The 19,566-nt window shown below is 40.1% G+C and overlaps 1 protein-coding gene across 1 annotated transcript; it reads left to right on the plus strand.

Annotated features, from left to right (window-relative positions):
- Window positions 1-293: 293 nt before the first annotated feature.
- LOC309692734 (uncharacterized protein) lies at window positions 294-6,441 on the plus strand. The gene is made up of 7 exons (XM_082511517.1): window positions 294-493; window positions 1,128-1,191; window positions 1,292-1,454; window positions 1,532-1,633; window positions 3,205-3,330; window positions 6,012-6,053; window positions 6,163-6,441. Exons 2-7 carry the CDS (start codon window positions 1,163-1,165, stop codon window positions 6,259-6,261), a joined length of 561 nt encoding a protein of 186 aa, XP_082367643.1. The 5' UTR covers window positions 294-493; window positions 1,128-1,162; the 3' UTR covers window positions 6,262-6,441.
- Window positions 6,442-19,566: the final 13,125 nt, after the last annotated feature.

Genomic DNA, 19,566 nt, shown 5'->3' on the forward strand with positions numbered 1-19,566 from the left:
AGAGTAGTACTTAATAAAGTATGTTTATGCAAAAAATACATTTTCCAACTGATAACAATGAAAATACGTTTTAAAATTTGTGAAAGTGTTTATGTGTTACACATAGGAAGTAGCATAACTAACTTGCATAATCAGCTAATATTATGCCTAAAATACCCTAAAATTCATATTTTGCCTCTGATAAAAAGTTAAGTGTAAAGTTACACAGCCCAACAGGGTTAGATCCACTTCAAAGGAAGGAGCTAACAGAGGCTAACAGCAGCACCCCATACCAGTTGGTGGCGATAATCCACCATTTCCCTGTTTGCCAGCCACCAATAAAACGCACAAGAAGAAGAAAGACGCCGACGGCGCTGCGGCTCCTCCCGTCAGTCAGCGCTGACTTGCGGTTAGATTGGTCCGTTACCTCCGCCTCTCCTCCCCGGAGGCATGGTATCGCGGCAAAATTAAGCCTCGTTGACGCAGTTAGACAGCAGCAGAGACTCGTGAAAAGGTGAGACTTAAAAAGCTTTATTTGTGCAAATCTATTTTTTCCTGCAGCTGACTGTTGCACTTTCTGCTACCTTTGCATTAACACCGGCTTCCATAGCTAATCGGTGTCTTTACCGCCAAGCCTTAGAAACTCCTGAAGACCTGTCACGAGGTCCATGGAGAAGTTATCCTCATGCGTACAGGCTCATCTAATCATCCGAAGAAAAATATGCCCGCATCTGAAGTACATGTACGGATTTTAATACGCCTCTTTCAAGACGCCATCTTTGTTTTGGTTCTGAAGCAGTGGCGTAGTTTTGTGAAAATAATAAAAATAGTCTCTGTGAATATACTTTATCCCGTATTGTTAGAAGAGTATTTGAGGATTAAAAACGCTGCTACGTGTTTGGATATGTCTTTTTGAGTTGTTCAAACATGGCATAGAATTTCAAAATAAACGGTTAGATGAGGGACTGAGGATGCTGTGAGTCTGTGGAAGCCTGTTAGTATGGAGGGCCAAACTCAGGAATAAATAAATAACGAAAATAAAGAACCGAAATATGATTGAAGAAACACATTACTTATTATTATTATTATTATTATTATTATTATTATTATTGTTGTTGTTGTTGTTGTTATTATTGTTACTTTTTCAGACTTATGGTCTAATTTTGCATGAATATCTTTGGTGATGGTTGGGACATCTTTAAAAGGTTACAGGTTAGAGTATAAAACTCATAACAAGTTTCTGTGCAGGTAAAGTTAATTTTGGTGTTATTTAATCAGGTACAAACACATTGCATGTTTTGTATGTACTCAGTAGAGCCATGCCATCCAATGTGGAGATCAAAGCCAAAGTGAGCGACCTGACACAGTTTGCCCAGAAGGCGGCTGAGCTCAGCCAATCGGAGGGGACGATCATCAGGCAGCATGACACTTTCTTCAGCTGCAGCCAAGGACGGCTGAAGCTGCGAGACTTCATGGTACAGAGAACAACCGATGAGGTTTAGAGAAGTTTAAAATACAAAAAATTACATTTTTGGTTTTTTTTGCTCCTTAGAACGGGTCAGGTCAGCTGATCTTCTACGAGCGTCCGGACACCGATGGACCCAAACTGTCTCGTTACTCCATCACCCCCACCAGTGACCCACAGAGCCTCCAGGTAAAGCACCAACATATGTAACTGTTAATGAAATTAGGTAGCGTAGGCCATGCCCCCAAACCAGAGAAATAACTTAAATCAAGATTTCTCTGTGAATGTGGATTTTGTTTTGTTTTTTTAATTTACACTCGGACCGGCGGCTGCCTGGGGTCTCTCCTCCTCCTTCCTCCCCTTTCTCTCATCCACCTGCTGGCCTCCACCACCATCTGAGGAAGCTCCGCCATAGCCACCACCAAACAACTGAGTTATTTTTACACACCGACCAGCATCTGGCCAATCCACCACCTCTCATTGTTTATACCATTACAAAGAAGAAAAAAAGTCACCAGGCCACCGAGCAAATGCCCAGTATGCCGGATTGCCAGTCCAGCTATGGTCGTGCCATCAGTTAACCCTTCACGCGTGCCTAGGGTTGCCGACCCCTGCAGTAGACCAATAAAATTGATAAGTAGTGTATATATATGGTATATATTTTTACCGGTTGTTAAGAGACATAATGTTGTTTGTGCACTGTTCTGTAAAAAAACCATAAGCAACGTAATTTGTGTGTTACTGATACGTACGTATACTTAAGGCGCTGTTCGAGGAAAAAAAGCATTTGCAGTATGTATTTTTGTATGTTACCATCACGTTTATGTTACCTTACGGATGAAATTAAACGTTAAAAATCCTCACGTGTAATATTTCTGTGTAAATATCTCATATTACGAGTGAAACGCATACGGCTTAAAATCCAGTGTGGCCTGAACAAGTGCAAAATTGATTTTCTTTCTAAAATTACAGCATGCGGCTTTTAATCAGGTGCGCTCTGTAGTCCGGGATTTACGGTAATAATTGTTTTTGATAGTACAGCCAAAGTGTAGAATGAGAGGGTGTAGAGCTGTAGAGGGAGGTTAAAGTTGGGGCTACAGATGAAGCTAGGCATACAGCAAAGAAAGAGATGGCAAAGGCTCATACTGAGACTGAGGAAGAAGTAAAGGACTTTTATTATTGGCTAGGCAGACAAATCAAGGTGATAAGGATGTGCAGCAGGCTAGAGTGATTAAGGATAGAGATGACAACCACTAAAAAAAGAGTTGCTTAGATGAAAGGAGTACTTTGAGCAGCTAACATGGATGAAGTTTGTGTTTGGAGTTTTACAGTGAGTTTGGGGACGGGGACAATAACAAGCTGTTGAAAGACAGCTAGAGCTACTGAGGTAGTTAAGAAGGCTATTTAGAGCAGTGGTGGGAACTCCAGGCAGATGTCTTGCAGGTTTTAGATTTCACCCTGGGTCAACACACCTGAATCAAACAATTAGTTCAGTACCAGGCCTCTTCAAGACATGTTGGGGAGGTAATTTAGCCCCTTAAATCAGCTGGACAGAGTGTGTGTAGCAACCCCTGGTGGGCTTTGAAGGTACCGCATATGAGAAGCTTTATAATCAGTATGTTTAAAAACAAAAAAAGTTTAATTTTCAGATCTTTAATTTATTTTTGACACTGAGCTGAAAATTCAGCATCTTGTGTATTTGGATCTTTAAGTATATCTCAGTGGCAGTAATCTTAATAACAGTAAATATGTTTGTGCAGGTTGTCCTTTCAGAAGCCCTCGGGGTCAAAGGTGAAGTAAAGAAGGAGCGGCGGCTGTTTCTGATTGGTCAGACCAGAGTTCACCTGGACACGGTAGAAGGACTGGGTCACTACATGGAGCTGGAGGTCAGCAAACCTGTCACCTTTACCTCGAGCTATTGATCAGTGAATAATCAGAAAACCGGCTGAATATCTGCTAATATCAGAAACTTAAACTGTGTGAAATGTTGTGCAAAAAGCTTAAAAAGCTTCGATTTCACCAACAAAATGTGCTTAAAGATGACACGCTGTGACTTTAAATGCGGTTCCTGTTGGTTAATGTCAACACGTCAGCTACCCTCTCACATAATGAAGATGAAAAGAAATAAAGACCTGATGGTAGTGTAAAGTGTGCACACTTTATATGTATTAAAGTCAAAAACTAAATTCTGCTAAAACTTAGAACTCTGTCGCTTTTTTCATGGACTTGGGTTGAATTTAGAGCTGGGCGATATAAGATTTTTTCATTTCAGGCGATAACGATATCTATCACGATATAAGCCAAATAACTATATTTGTAAGATTTAAATGTGCCGTTGCTCACAAGTAAAATGTGAAATAATCAGCAGCTTGTTTTTATTTAAATATTTATTTCCCATAATAAGTTCAACAGGGTAGATGTACTTAAGGAACATGAGAATTTTTCAGATAAATAAAGGCAAATATTGCAAACTACACAAAAGGCAGCCGCTAAAGCGTTTAAGTTTCAAAACAGAACAAACGAAACAGACTAAATTGTCAATTCCACTTAGAAACAAAATATTAATTCTAAAAATAAATCTTAGTTTGTTTTACAGAAGAACAGACAAAACTGACTAACTTTTGTCAATATCAAATAAACTGAGAACTAAAAGGAAATTCTCAATCTCTCCTTGTTGTATAGCTTAGCTTTTCAAACAGTTTTAACAGTTACTTTAGTCTGACAAAAGCCGAATGACGAATTAGCGCTTCCAGTCAGAGATTGAGCATGCACCGGTTTATTGTATTTCCAGACTTGCTTTCGGCACAATTTACAGTGCACGCTACTCTGTTTTTTGTTAGACTTGAAATAGCCGAAATACCTTCACACTACGGAACTTCTATGGCTCTTCCGTTCGACAATCTCTCCGGCATTGGAACCATCATCGGTTTTCTCTTCGGTAACCTTCAGTCACGCTCTCGGTTGATTTTTCTCTAGTCGGCACACTCATTTCCTCCATTACCCAGGCGGCACGGCGGCTGGCTGCTTCCCAAACAAATACACATGTGCGGCTTGGCACTTGTGCTGTACGTAACAAGTCACGTGACGTGACGCTGCGGCTGTGATTGGTTCGGCTCTGCGCTACTTAACCCTTTACAGCCGATCGGAGCGGGCACGCTCTGTTTTGCGTAACTATTTTTAAATCCCAGTAGCACTGCAACCTCGTAAGCTAGCGCCAAAATTTTTTTTGCATATGAAACCGGAGGAGTTGTACTTACATCTTATGCCATCAACTTGTCCTAGGTCACGGTTTCCTTCCACATAAAGCTTTGCAAAAACTGCATAAAAAGCGCTTGCAGGAACAAAAACATAATATTCCAGAAACACGCTTTACCGATCCGATCAGCTGGTCATAACACTTCCTACGTTGGAATAGACGTCAGCGCGAACTTTTGCATTTCCGCCATTACCTGCCCGAAACCGGAAGTGACGTCATTTTCGCGGAAATGTAGTCTTTTTTACTATCAGGGCCTCAGGGCCTATACTCGTCTTTTTAAAAGTTATCTTTGACTTTATGACTTTCTGTGTCGTTTCTGGGATGCTTAGGTCTCAATTTGCACTGCTGGAAATAGTTTATTTTGATGCATATGCTGCTTTTTTGCAAATTTGCAGTATAATATTTATTTTCGTTTTTCCTGCAGTGTATAAAAATTGGTGTATTTCAAAAATAAAACTATGAAGACACTCAAAATAAATTTCATGTGGTGGGAAACTATTTTGTGCAACTTTTTTGTATTTACAGTTTTGAGGGATAAGCCTCTTAAATTTCTCTAACTACAAATATATGTTAAAAAAGCAAAAACGATTTTCAATTTTTTTGTAGTTTATTGCACTTTTTTGCAATTTATGTAATTACTATGCACTTAATGAATACATATTATTAAAATCTGGGCTATAATGGTTGTATTGATGTATAGCAACTTGAAATGCTCCCAAAAATGGCTCCACAGCATGTAAAAAAATAATATAAGCTCTGGCGAACTTGGTTCTATGGTAGGTCTTAAAGGGTTAATTTGGATTGGCTGTTCTTCTTTTCTTTTTTCTTTTTTTTTTTTCTTTTTAAGAGGACAAGCGAGATGAGGTCTATCGCAATAGTTTAACTTTTCTATCGAGAAAAAGTTATTTCGCAGTACATATCGTTTATCGTTCTATCGCCCAGCTTTAGTTGAATTTATACAAAAATCTGAACACTGATGCAAACAGTTCGTTTGATAAGTTTAAGCTGGTGAGATTTGGTTAGGCAGGAGAACTGAGGAGCACTGGCTGGATCAGACCATTTCCAGCGGTGTCTGAACATATTTTAAACCCATCTTTGCTTCAGGGGGACAGAGTTCATGATCGTCAGCATTTCTGACATCGTGTTAGATTTATTTTTTATTTTTTTTAATAGCTGTCAGATCTCAATCTGAAGGGCTCTGAGAGGACAGGAAGTCCTCAGTGAGTTGATGGTGAGTTCTGTGCTGAAATGGATCCAGAGCTCTGTAAGTGAAAACCTGCCCACTGAATAATCTGTTGTGTGTTTGTTCAGGTGGTGATGCGACCAGAGCAGACTGTGGCAGAGGGACAGCAGGTGGGGTTTAAACGGTTTATCTACCAACAGATGCAGCCCACAGTCTCACACTGTCTTTGGAAAAGACACATTTTTGTCTCCCTTTATTTAAATATTTATTTAATTTTAGGTTGCTGAGGATCTGATGGAGAAGCTTGGAGTTTCTAAGGAGAGTCTGGTGACCGGAGCTTACATGGACCTGCTGCTGAAGGAACACAAAGAGATATAAAACAAACACACACCTGAGTTTCAGCTGCAGTGGTGTGATTGTGGTAGACTGTGATCTGTTAGTTTCCGTGAAATGATTCATTAAAATTCATAATGTTTTTGTATGAAATCCTTTTTTAAACTATGATTTATGTTTTTGTTTTCTAAATAAATGGGCTCCTGTTCAAACAGAGCTGGTTAATGTATGAATGGGTGTGAACTAGTGAATTGTACAAAGTGCTCAGAGTAAAAAAAAAACAACAACAAAAAAACGCTATATACAAACCAGTCTGTTTACCATTTTACATTTAGCTTAAAGCTTTAGTTACTCATAGTTCTGTATATTGAGATTATTATGGAAAGTAAATGCTAAAAAAAAATCTGTATATAATAATCAAATTTGGCTTTTGTGTTGGAGAAAAATATACAAGAGTGGTCAGAAATTTACATCCAGTCATGGGTGTGAATGTCAGGAGAATTTGGTTTTTTTTAATGATTTCTTTGAACTTTTTCTATGGGGGAATGATTGTAGAGCATACATCTTTAATGACTTTAAAAACAAGATTTTCTTCAATCCACAAAGGCTCAAATACAGGGAGTGCAGAATTATTAGGCAAATGAGTATTTTGTCCACATCATCCTCTTCATGCATGTTGTCTTACTCCAAGCTGTATAGGCTCGAAAGCCTACTACCAATTAAGCATATTAGGTGATGTGCATCTCTGTAATGAGAAGGGGTGTGGTCTAATGACATCAACACCCTATATCAGGTGTGCATAATTATTAGGCAACTTCCTTTCCTTTGGCAAAATGGGTCAAAAGAAGGACTTGACAGGCTCAGAAAAGTCAAAAATAGTGAGATATCTTGCAGAGGGATGCAGCAGTCTCAAAATTGCAAAGCTTCTGAAGTGTGATCATCGAACAATCAAGCGTTTCATTCAACATAGTCAACAGGGTCACAAGAAGCGTGTGGAAAAACCAAGGCGCAAAATAACTGCCCATGAACTGAGAAAAGTCAAGCGTGCAGCTGCCAAGATGCCACTTGCCACCAGTTTGGCCATATTTCAGAGCTGCAACATCACTGGAGTGCCCAAAAGCACAAGGTGTGCAATACTCAGAGACATGGCCAAGGTAAGAAAGGCTGAAAGACGACCACCACTGAACAAGACACACAAGCTGAAACGTCAAGACTGGGCCAAGAAATATCCCAAGACTGATTTTTCTAAGGTTTTATGGACTGATGAAATGAGAGTGAGTCTTGATGGGCCAGATGGATGGGCCCGTGGCTGGATTGGTAAAGGGCAGAGAGCTCCAGTCCGACTCAGACGCCAGCAAGGTGGAGGTGGAGTACTGGTTTGGGCTGGTATCATCAAAGATGAGCTTGTGGGGCCTTTTCGGGTTGAGGATGGAGTCAAGCTCAACTCCCAGTCCTACTGCCAGTTTCTGGAAGACACCTTCTTCAAGCAGTGGTACAGGAAGAAGTCTGCATCCTTCAAGAAAAACATGATTTTCATGCAGGACAATGCTCCATCACACGCGTCCAAGTACTCCACAGCGTGGCTGGCAAGAAAGGGTATAAAAGAAGAAAAACTAATGACATGGCCTCCTTGTTCACCTGATTTGAACCCCATTGAGAACCTGTGGTCCATCATCAAATGTGAGATTTACAAGGAGGGAAAACAGTACACCTCTCTGAACAGTGTCTGGGAGCTGTGGTTGCTGCTGCACGCAATGTTGATGGTGAACAGATCAAAACACTGACAGGATCCATGGATGGCAGGCTTTTGAGTGTCCTTGCAAAGAAAGGTGGCTATATTGGTCGCTGATTTGTTTTTGTTTTGTTTTTGAATGTCAGAAATGTATATTTGTGAATGTGGAGATGTTATATTGGTTTCACTGATAAAAATAAATGATTGAAATGGGTATATATTAGTTTTTTGTTAAGTTGCCTAATAATTATGCACAGTAATAGTCACCTGCACACACAGATATCCCCCTAAAATAGCTAAAACTATATACAAACTAAAAACTACTTCCAAAAACATTCAGCTTTGATATTAATGAGTTTTTTGGGTTCATTGAGAACATGGTTGTTGTTCAATAATAAAAATTATTCCTCAAAAATACAACTTGCCTAATAATTCTGCACTCCCTGTATATACAAATGCTCTCATTAATATTTAGTTAAATGTCCCTTGACTAGACACTTCGGGTAACATCAACAAGCTTCTGGAATAATTCAGACTATATATTTGACCACCCAGGCAGAACTGGTAGTTAATTTACATTGGCTAGTTTCCTCGCATTCTCCTGGCTTTTAAGTATAGTTGACTATAGTCTTTGTTATTGTAAGGTCTTTACTTTATAATAAAAATGCACCGTGAGGCAGTTGTGATTTGATGCTAGATAAATAAAATTAAGTTGAATTCAGCATATTTTCAACAAGGTTTTGGGAAGCCCATTCTAGAAGCTTAATGTTAGCCAGCTTTATCCAATTCAGAACCAGTTTTGATATGTATTTGTCCTGCTAGAACACCCGACTGTGTCCAAGTTTCAAGCATCTAGTTCTTAATTTTAATTTAATTTAATTTAGTCCTCCATTATTCCACACACTTTGTGCAATGTACCAGCCCATAGCATGATGCTACCACCACAGTTGGTACAGTGTTCTATACTGTGCAAGTTTCAGTGAGTCTCAACGGTGTTGATTGTAGAGCAGAGACTTCTTTCTTGGTACGCACCATCTCAGTCCATGGTGGTGTAAAACTGGCTTCATTATGGACCGTGCTGCTGGTGTTCCAGCACTTTCCAGTTTATAACAGGCTTGATCCTTGGTGTTTCCTGGGTTGTTCCTGAACATCCTAACCAGTTTCCTCTTATCTGAGGGTGAGAGTTTGGGTCTTCTTCTAGACCTTGGTAAAGTTATACATTTTAATAATTTGTACTTGCATTCAGCTGTTTGAACGGATGATCTTAGAATCTGCTGCTGTTCAGAAATGGCTCCAAGAGATCTTCCAACTTAAGTAAATCTAGAATTCTTGTTTTTAGATGATGAGTTCCTTGAACTTTTTAATTGATCTGAGTATTGATCAGTCCACCGAGTGCTGTCAAACAAGTCCTTTTTATGCTGTAAAGAGAACCTACCATTTGCAGTTAATCCTGATCACTGATCAGAAGTTAATAGTCCTTGGACCCATCAAGTTAAAAGACATTGCAAAACCCTCAATATCACTTAGAAATTTTTTTTTGAGTGTATGTATATATTTGAACCTATGTGGATGAGAGATCATTCAAAATAAATTCAAACTTGTGCACTCAGGTCTTGTTTTTTATAGTCATTATTGATGCATGCTGCACAGTCATTCGACCATCGAAAAAGAACAGTTCCAAGTATTCACATTGATGCCAATGATGAAACCATGGCCAAACAGTATAAGGTGGATTTCACTGTGATACATGGTGTAGGTTTCTTCCTCAGTAGATGACACTGTTTTATGGCTGCTGCTCATTTTTATTTTATTTTAATCAAAACTGAGTTGAAAAAACCTTTTAAGTGCTCACTTTAAAGCTTTACCCTCAATTGCAGTACACCTGGAAACACCTCGTATAGCACATGTTAACAAGGTGCTTAATCTCCCGTCCATGTGCTGTTGCCATGGTAGCGAGCCGATCTGCCTCTTATTTAAATGTAAATCCCCAAAACACAGATATTCAGCTCTGTGGGAAACTATTTTTTTCCTCTTTCTTCCTTTAAATCCAGCTTGGCTGGAAAATCTCCTGAAAGGTGAGGAGGAAGAAGAATCAGGAATTTCAGGAGGTTTTTAATCTGCCACAGGCCTTATAACTCAGATCACATATCAACCTTTAACCTGCGTGTATTTCCTTTAGTTAGACAACAGGAAATGAAGGTTTTGTTTTCTGCTCTGTGCAGTTTTACCTTGGAGCCAAACATGCTGCAGTCCACCAGAGAGCGCTGTGGTTCTTTAACAGGCTCAGTGGCCTGCGGCCCTGCAGTTTAAGAGGTTTTCTTCAAGCCTGCAAACTTTTCTCAAAGCGATATTAAAGACGTTTTAGTGGGAAACTGGAGTTAGTTTTGTGGTACTGAAGAATGACCCACAAAGAGCATCAAGGACTAGCACAGATTAACGGACAATACAACTTTATTTAACCAGAAGTTGGCGTGAATTTCTGTATAATCACTTCCCTTTGCATTAGAAGGGCACTGTGACGCACCAATAGCAACTTTTTCTCTGTGTGATTGGAAGATAAAGAACAAGTTCTGCACACAGTTCTGCAGTATAACCACGGACAACAGGGGGGAAAGGGGAAGGTCAGGATGGAGAAGGTTGGTGTGACAGTGCGGCAGATGCTCAGGATGGGATGATACACTGAGGCAGCCCCTGAAGTTAGTGGCCCAAGAAACAAGAAGAAGCACCACAGTCAGTGTAAAACATGGACAATATGAACATGATGTCACCTGTTGATTTGTGAAGTCCTCTTCTGAAGCCTTGAGTGTTTTCAACGTCACCATCTTGATTGTTTGGTATTAGTCCTTTCCTTTCTTTGAATGGGCTCACAAACTCATCAGGAAGGTATTTAGAGAGGTTTTACCGCACATTTCTATAGGACCACAAGACCTTTTGCAGCCACAAGTGTGGCCCCCTGGTGGCCATTACAAAGAATACAAGTCTAAAACAAGAGCATAATTATTTCTTTTGGCTCTTAAATGTACAAACAGTATTTAAACTTATCTGTTCATGTTTTCTGATTTTGAAATACTTCAGATTTTCTTCTGCCAGTTACTGTGAACACACCGTTGTAGGTGTGCCTTGGATCCACCTGTTTGTACTCTCCTTCCTCAATATTTGAACCTTAACACTGGTCAAAACAACTGTTTATTGTTTGTTTATCACAGCTGATGTCTTCTGCCGCTCCCTGCCCTTAACTTTAGGTAGCACGTCTGTCTATAACACTGAAACCAACATGTCTCCATGTTAAATGATTGGAAAGTGCATATAAAGAGATTTATTCGGGTTTTTCACCCAAACATGGAACACTTCAAAACATTTTTGTCCGGGTCAATCGTTTACGCCCAGATTTAGCTTTCAGAGGAGGTCTGTGGTGACGTGTTAAACTCCTCAGGGTGGCGCTCTGCGAGTGGTGCATGCATATAGTATGGCTGAGTGACGGGTGAGAGGTTTACATGTGAAGAAGGGGAAAGAGTCATGTGATTGTGGGCCACGTGCACTCTGATTGGTCGAGTGTCTTGAAATTCAAGTTAAAAGTGTGTGATTTATTTATTGTTTTTCCCACATCCATCTTTAAATGGGGCTCATCATCATCATCATCATTGGATGAGAGTGATGATGCTCAGATGCTGAATTCCCCCCCCAACCAGGTTTCATCGTTGCCATGGTGATGGGGCCGCTCCTCCACGCCCACACTGCTTACCCCCTCTCTCTCTCTGCTCTCTCTCATGCTCACAGCGAGCGAGCGAGGGAGAAAAGACAAGGAAAAAAGAAAGAGAGCGAGAGAGAGGTGTGTTTTCTAACCCACGCATTGGAGTGGGAGACAACGTGCACACTCACACGTGCACACACACACACACACACACTTGCATCCACAGTGTGTCATGCTAGCAGTGTGTGGGCTGAGCCGACCAGCCTTCCACTCATCCTGCTTCTCTCCCTCTCTCTCCCTCTTCTTCTCCTCTCTCTTTTTGTCTCCAGATACTCCTCTTCTTCTTCTTCTTCTTCTTCCTCCTCTTCTTTTCTCCTCATCTTCCATCCTCTCCCATCCTCTCCTCCTCTGTGTTTCTCTCTCCATCTTTTCTTTTCAGTTTATCATCATGGAGAACGAGTCGGCAATCTTCTGGGTGAGTCTCTCTCTGCAGCGCTCTGTGTGTGTGTTTGTGTGTGTGTGTGTTAAAGGTTTGTTTGGATGATGTTTCAGCAATATGTTTGCAAGTGTGTGTGTGTAGGTGTGTGAATCAGTAATTTGTAACTTTAAAACTCACGATTCCTTTTATTCACACTTAACCATTTTTACCTCTTCTTATCATATGTTTCCTTCCCTCATCCCTCCTTCCCATCTCTTTCCTTTCCCTAACTGTCTTTCATCTCCTCCTTTCTATCTCTTGGTCCTTTTTTCTTTTTTCTTTCTTCATACTTTTTTCTCCCCCCCCCCCCCCATTAGTTTCCTTTGCCAATCTGTCCCCTTCCTCTTTTCTTTATCCCCATGTCTCTGTTTTCCATCTCACCTCTTCTGTACCTTACCTTGTCTGTTCCTTCCTTAATTTTTATTCTGCTTTCTTCCTTCTTTCCTCTTGATTCCTTTACTCTTCTCATGTCCTTCTCTATCTATCTTTTAATTCCTTTACGTCTGCATACCGCCTTCCCCTTCTCTTCTCCTCTCCTCTGCTTTCCTTTCCTTTCCTCTCTTGTCCTGCCTTTTTATTTCCTGTTTCTATTTCCTCCAGCATCACTTTACTGTCCTTTGAGTATGTGTGTGTTATGTAAGCGCAGCTGTCAATGTGTAGGCTGTAGTCTCAGACCGACCACCTAAACACATGATCCCCTCCAGCCCATCCCACTAAAAAAAGAGAAAGAAAAAACCCCACTTAAAACAGGAACAGGAAGTAGATCTTCTTCTAAAGCACTGACTCTCTTTGACATCTTGTTGCTGTCACAACTAGGTGGTTAAAAGCTGTTGTGAAAGAAATTTATATCACAAATTAATGCGAAAAGAAAGTGTAATTTAAAAAATTATAGAGGCTGATTTTTTTCTGGAAAGCTTTGGAAAAACTCCATTCTTAAATGCCAGATCGTGGTTTTGAATGAATGGTATAAATGGCGTTCTTCACTCATCAAACAAGACAAGACATCTGACATCTGATAATTAATCCGGTTTGCAGTTTGTGGAAGCTGGCTTGTGACTGAAGCTGGCCAGATTTTTAAAAATCATACCTTTCCTCTGATATTGATTACATTCTCACATCGTAGAGACAATGTTAGATTCAATTCAAAGACAGTTTCACTAAGACTAGCTACTAGCAGCTAACCACAGCTAACAAAAATAGCAGCAACAAAAAAGCAGCGCTTTCAGACAGAAAAATTCAGCATATCCTCAACAACTCACCACAGTATAGTTGTCATCAGTCAGAAGTGACTTGTATCAATGACTTGTATCAGTTCTGACTGATGACTCCAGAGTAAAGAGTGTAGAGACTTCTCACCCAGCATTAACAGCTGAGGTAAGCAGTGGACTGACAGCCTTCCACAAATAGGGAAAATCTGCAGGTTCCAGTACAAACAGTAGTAGAAACACACAGGTTGGCTTAAGCTATTTTGGAGATTGAAACATTTTTGTCATACAGCAGCCATCTTAGCTATTGTTATGCACTTGAACTGGGAGGGGTAATAAAGCAAAAATCCGCTGATCCACTGACATCTAGTGGTGAAACTTTTACACATTAGCAATTTTAGAAACCTGTTTATTTCTTCTGTAAAGTTAGACATTTGAATGTAGGAGTCTGTGGGGACTGGCTGTTGCAGCCAGCTTCAACTTTTTTAGTTAACCTAATTGTTAAAAAGGGTTGTTTTGTTGTCCATTAAGCTCATTTACATTTCTCCGAGGAGTGATTACACTATTAGAATTTATTTGTGTGGAAAATGGTGAAAATTGTAGTTAACAGATGTTTCCAAAGGTCCAGCTGTGTGGAAACCTCCGAAAGGCCCCGAACAGGCTGGCCTTGGCCACGCTAACCCCCATTTAGTCCATGAAGGCCCTGAGGCCAGAAACACTAATTGTCTTGTATCTTTGTTGGAAAACATGTTTGAATTGGCATTTGCATTTACAGTCTCTTTGAGTCTTTATTGTCCGTTTGTCATTCTGTGGTCTTTGCGGTTGTTTTTGAGCCTCTTTTTCTCAATATTACATCTTGTTACAGCCTTATATTTGATATTGATATTTTTAAATCTTTTAATGGTCATGCTATCTTTAAAAGTATCTCTGTGGTGATTTATGGGATAGAACAAGAGTGTCCACCCTTGGGCACTCTTGTGCTGTTGTTGATCCATGAGACAGCTGCAGAGAGATGTTCTAACATGCAAAGAGCTGAAATTAAAACAACCGTTAAAAACAATAAAAAGTGTCCACTGTACCCACTGTCTGAGCTTTTTGGTCTTTGGTGTCTTTTTCTCCTCTTCTCCTGTTCCTGGTGAACTCCTTTGTCTCTTCTTTCCTTGTTCTGGTCTACTAGTCACCCATTTAGAATTAGATTTGCATCCGGTGTGCAGTTCGCATTTTGGAGGACTGCACAGGAGCTCATTTATGATGAATAAAAATGCCTCTCCATAGGCTCTCTGTAAGCAAATTTCTCTGTAAATAGTCAAAACAACAGTAGCATAAGCTAAACTAAGTAGTTTTTAGTACCTAAACCAAACCAGGTAGAGTTCAGGAACTAAATCAAACTAAGTTTTTACATAAAACAAATCAGCAAAGAGAAAAACACATGCATACCACATACATACAGTGTATTCTTCCACCACCTAAAGTGGGCACTGTGGGGCTGTAAAACGAGGCCTTTATCTCTTGGCTACAGATATTGCTGCAACCACTTCGTCAGGGCACCGATGCCAAGTGATGCCTTGAGTATAATGAGAAAACGCTGGATGCATATGTTGAAACAATATTATGTTATGTCTCGAGATCAGAAATCGTTGTTTGGTTTTTATCTTTTCCAATTTGCTGTGCTTTGTCTCATTCAGGAGAAGACACTGATGCTCATTCAGTCCATTGTATCAGATGCTGTAAGAATTCTTGTTCTTACTCTAATGTGAGAAGTACAGATTCTCCTCAGATTTTAGGTTCCCAGTGATGTGCGAAACTTGACAAGATAAAGTGTGTGTCAGAGGGAGAGAAATTCAGTGTGTATTATCAGCTCCTGCTATTGGTTACCATGGTAATGGCCAGGGGAGCTGCATTTCCAGGACACACACACACACACACACACATCTTGTTCACACCTTACAATAAAAAGCATCTTTGGTGATCTGACCACAAATGGATGGATGGCTTTAAATCCAGCTGTGAGCACACCTGAAGCATTCAGACGTGCTATCAGGATGTGGCTGTTTATATTCAGAGCGACACATGTGGCGAGAAGTGCAGCAAGAGCGCAGATACATAATGAATGCAAATGCAGTCAAAAGCTCTCTCAACTGCTGGGAGAGGACTGAAATTATCATCAAATTAAAGTCATGAATTCAAGATTCAATTTAGGGATGTTTTCACTTTGGTTCGGCTAAAACAAACTGGTCTGTTTGCGCAGCTACTTCGACTCATTTAGGCGAGTGAGAAATCTCATCTCGTATAAGGACAATTGTTTGAAATTCAATTCTGGATTTTACAGCAAGGCAATGAAGAGAAGCCAATATGAGAGAAATATGATGTCTCTTAGTACTCTCACAGCAGCATTTTCGGATCACCTGGAGGCTTTTTCAGAGAGCTGTTAGGACTTCCTGATATTAAGGATAAAGGCCATTTTTCACTTTCATTCTGAGACAGGGTGTTCCTAATTTTGACAAATTAAGTAACTGAAAGAACGTGGTCCTCCAGATGTCTTTTGTGTGCGAGTTAAAGGATATGATGACTCCAAGATTCCTTACAGCATCACTGAAGGCCAAGATAATGCATCCACAGTGACTATTTGATTGTTAAGTGTGACGGTATTAACCTTTTCTAGGTCCATATCTTCTTTTATTTCCCAAAAGTAAACAAGGACAGAGTTAGCACTAAGAGTTTCAAGGGCCAAAACCTATAACAAGTCCAATAAAGTTTCCAGATATTATAGTCAAACATAGAGGCCAGTCATCCGTGAAGGAGATAATTTAGTAGGTTGAGGTGAATTGGAAGTTTGGAAGTAAGCTAGCTCCAACAAAAACATAGAGAAGTTGGTATAAACCTTCAACCTTTAAAATACTTTTGTATTTTGTTATTTGGCTGATTTACGGTAGCGTGAACCTGTACGCAATCTTAAGGAAGGCGCCTCTTTGCTTATAAGGTCAGTCAGTAGTAAACCAGAAAGGATATAGGCTCCAGGTCGGACACAAAGGATAAAATAAACAAACTAGTAAGCGCCTTGAAGCAACTGTTGTTGTGATTTGGCGCTATATAAATAAAATTTTATTGATTTGAATCTGGAGAGTTAGCTAGTTTGGCTGGTTTACATATAATTATCTCTCATCAGATGGCTAACATAGAAAATAATTTTCAGTGTAAGGGTTAAACTGCACACAGTGAAACTATATATTCTGAGGTTCAATCAGTGAGGTACAGCAGTGGCATCATAAGTTCCTACTGCCATCACATATCAGCACAAACACCATCCCCAGAGTGGTTTGGTGTGACATGCTGCTGTGTGGTTTGGTCTACTCACTGTGATAAAACCCTGATCCTCAGCCTCAGAAAGCTTAGAAGCCCTCATAGTGATTCTTTTATGAAGCATGTGTGGTAATGTACACCATGACTTTTTAAAAACAGGAGTAGTCCTAATAAAAAGCTGGAGAGGCAGAGTTTTTAGGGTTTGTGGTCTATACAAGTTCAATACAATATTTTTTAGTAGTAGTTGCAATTTTGATTTAAAAAAACTATAAGATTTCTAGTTTTTTGGTTCAGAATTTGCCTCTGAGAGATAATAACTTTATTGGCATAAATTAAAAAAGAGAGTTGACAAAGTTTCTTGACAGACATCACACAGTATGGCCAAAAATAAAACAATAGTGTGAATGGGAAATTAAAACAGTACAACTCTCCATAAAAGTATACAGCACATTTTTAAAATGATACACTAGCAATTACAAAACAATAAGATATGATAGAACAATAAATGTCAGAAAGAGCAACGAAAGAGAGAATGCATCATATAAAACACATAAATATGTGATTTTTAGAAGCAATTCTGAGAAGTCACACTGATTTCAAAGGTAGGTCATTCCAAAGTCCTGATGGCAAAAACATCATCTACTTTAGATTTAAGTCTCAGAACAGCCAGGAGGGCTGAGGATCTAAGGCTTTGAATTGGCTCATGTGGGGTCAACATATTTGCTATGCAGCTTGGAGCCAAACCACATCGGGCTTTAAAAATATCAGTAAAATCTTACAATCAATTCTAAAACCTACAGGGAGCCAGTGATGAGAAGCCAGGATCTGGGTGATGTGACGCCATCTGCTTAAACCAGTAAGAACCAGAGCTGTTGTATTTTGAACCAGTTGGAGACGAGTGACATTTCATTTATACCAAAAAAACAAAAGAAAGCGAGAGTAATCTAACCTGGAAATAAATGCACGGACAACTTTTTCACAGATCACATTTTGAAAGCACTGGTTTAATTGTGGCGACAGATCTGATTTCGTTGAAGCAAGACTGGAAGACTTTCCGGATGTCTCAGTTAAAGTTTAGGCCTGAGTCAAACTGTAGCTTTAAGTGTCTGGCGGTTGGGTACATGTTAACATGTGTGTTGGCATGATGGCATCCCACAGTTGCTGCATACTTACATACATCCATGATGGAAATCTGTTGTTTCACCACATCTAGTGAGATCTGGTGACTGTGGAGGCCACTTAAGTAAAGTGAACTCATTGTCATATTATAGCGTCTGTTATAATGGCATCTACTGGGGGGGTCTTCCCACTAAGACCCCCAGAGTGTGTGTGTTGCCTATAGCCATTACAGCCAGCCAGCCACACCTTTCTCATGTTCTCCTGAGGGAGACCTTACCTTTGTAACATGTTGATACAGGTATCTACCTGAAACTGACACATGTAGAGCCGTGGAGACCTGTCCTGTGTGGTCTTGTTGTTATGCCAAATAAAAGCCTAGTGTTCTACCTACCTGCCTGGACTATGAGTTATCTGGTTGTCCCAGGCTAACTAAGAAATTAGTTTGAAATGATAGGAGCTTCTATGACATGGATTGTAATCCTGCTGGAAGCAGCCATCATAAGATGGGCGTAGTGCGGTCATAAAGGGATGGACATAGTCAGCACCAGTAATCAGGTAGGCTGTGGGGTGTACAGGTTTCACAGTTGCTACTAAGGGGCACAGAGTGTGCCCAGAAAATACAAGGTATGATGGATCCTTGTTTTCATTTTAGTTATTCAAAATTCTGTAGCAGAAATCAGACAAAGCAATATTTTTCCAGTCTTCAATGTCAAATTTTGGAACTTGTGTGAATTATAGCCTCGGTTTTCTGTTGTGGCATCTGGTGTGTCGTTCTGCTGCTATCACCCATCCACCTCCAGGTTCGACATAAGCATTCAGAGATGCTCTTTTATATACTTTGGTTGTAACAAGTGTTTGTTTGAGATAGGGTAACGCAGATAACCACTTTGATTGTATGGGAAAATCCTAATAGACAAAAAGATAGCATTTCTTCCCCGTGGTTGGTTCGAACTTCAGTAGGTCGTCTTCACCATTTCTATATACCTAGAAGCATCAAGCTGCTGCCATGTGATTGGGGTATTAGACACTTCCGTTAAGAAGCAGTTGAACATCCATCCATCAAGTCAAAACAGAGAAACTCAGACCCTACACCCTCTTCTAGCTCATCCGGAAATTCCCAGGCCAGCTATGAGACATAATATATCCAGCATGTCCTGGATCTTCCCTGAGTCTTCCTCCCAGTAGGGCATGCCAAGAACACTCACCTTCACCTAGGACAGGGGTGTCAAACTCAAATACACAGTGGGCCAAAATTCAAAACTAGAACAAGGTCGCGGGCTAACGTTAATATTTATTGAAAAATATATTCCTCCAGATTTAAGAATTAATCTCTTCTTATGGACTCAAACAAGTTTTGCTGAAAAACTGAATGTGGAACAAGCAAAGCTTAATACTAAACAATGTATATATTAGCTGTATAATACCAGTAGGCCAGCTCTAATAGTAATTTGGTATGGCTTCGCGGGCCAAATGTAATTAGGCTGCGGGCCAAATTTGGCCCGCGGGCCAGAGTTTGACACCTATGACCTAGGAGATGCCGATTAGGTATCGCAGATATATGCCCTAATCAATTCATTTGTCTCCTATCGATGTGGAAGAGTAGCAGCAGAGCTTAGGTAAATCAACAGCTTCACTTTCAAATTCAGCCCTTTCTTCACACCAATAAACATGTACAGTATGCGGGGCCCCAATCCATCTTTTAATCTCTTGACCTCTGCTGGAAACAGCACCACAGGGTAATCAATATATTTTGGCATAATTTCTGGACAGCTGTTGTGTTCCCTACTTATATTCAGATTTCACATACTCAAACCGTTAAAAGCAC

This window comes from Aulonocara stuartgranti (genome assembly GCF_965226115.1).
Source record: "Aulonocara stuartgranti genome assembly, chromosome: 17".
Classification (NCBI taxonomy): Eukaryota; Metazoa; Chordata; class Actinopteri; order Cichliformes; family Cichlidae; genus Aulonocara; species Aulonocara stuartgranti.

What these genes read in the sequence shown, in the direction of transcription:
- LOC309692734 (XM_082511517.1), top strand. Translation starts at nt 1,163, where the DNA reads ATGGTTGGGACATCTTTAAAAGGTTACAG. An exon ending in GTGACCCACAGAGCCTCCAG is followed by an intron (nt 1,634 to 3,204) that starts GTAAAGCACCAA and finishes ATGTTTGTGCAG; the next exon opens with GTTGTCCTTTCAGAAGCCCT. An exon ending in GTCACTACATGGAGCTGGAG is followed by an intron (nt 3,331 to 6,011) that starts GTCAGCAAACCT and finishes GTGTTTGTTCAG; the next exon opens with GTGGTGATGCGACCAGAGCA.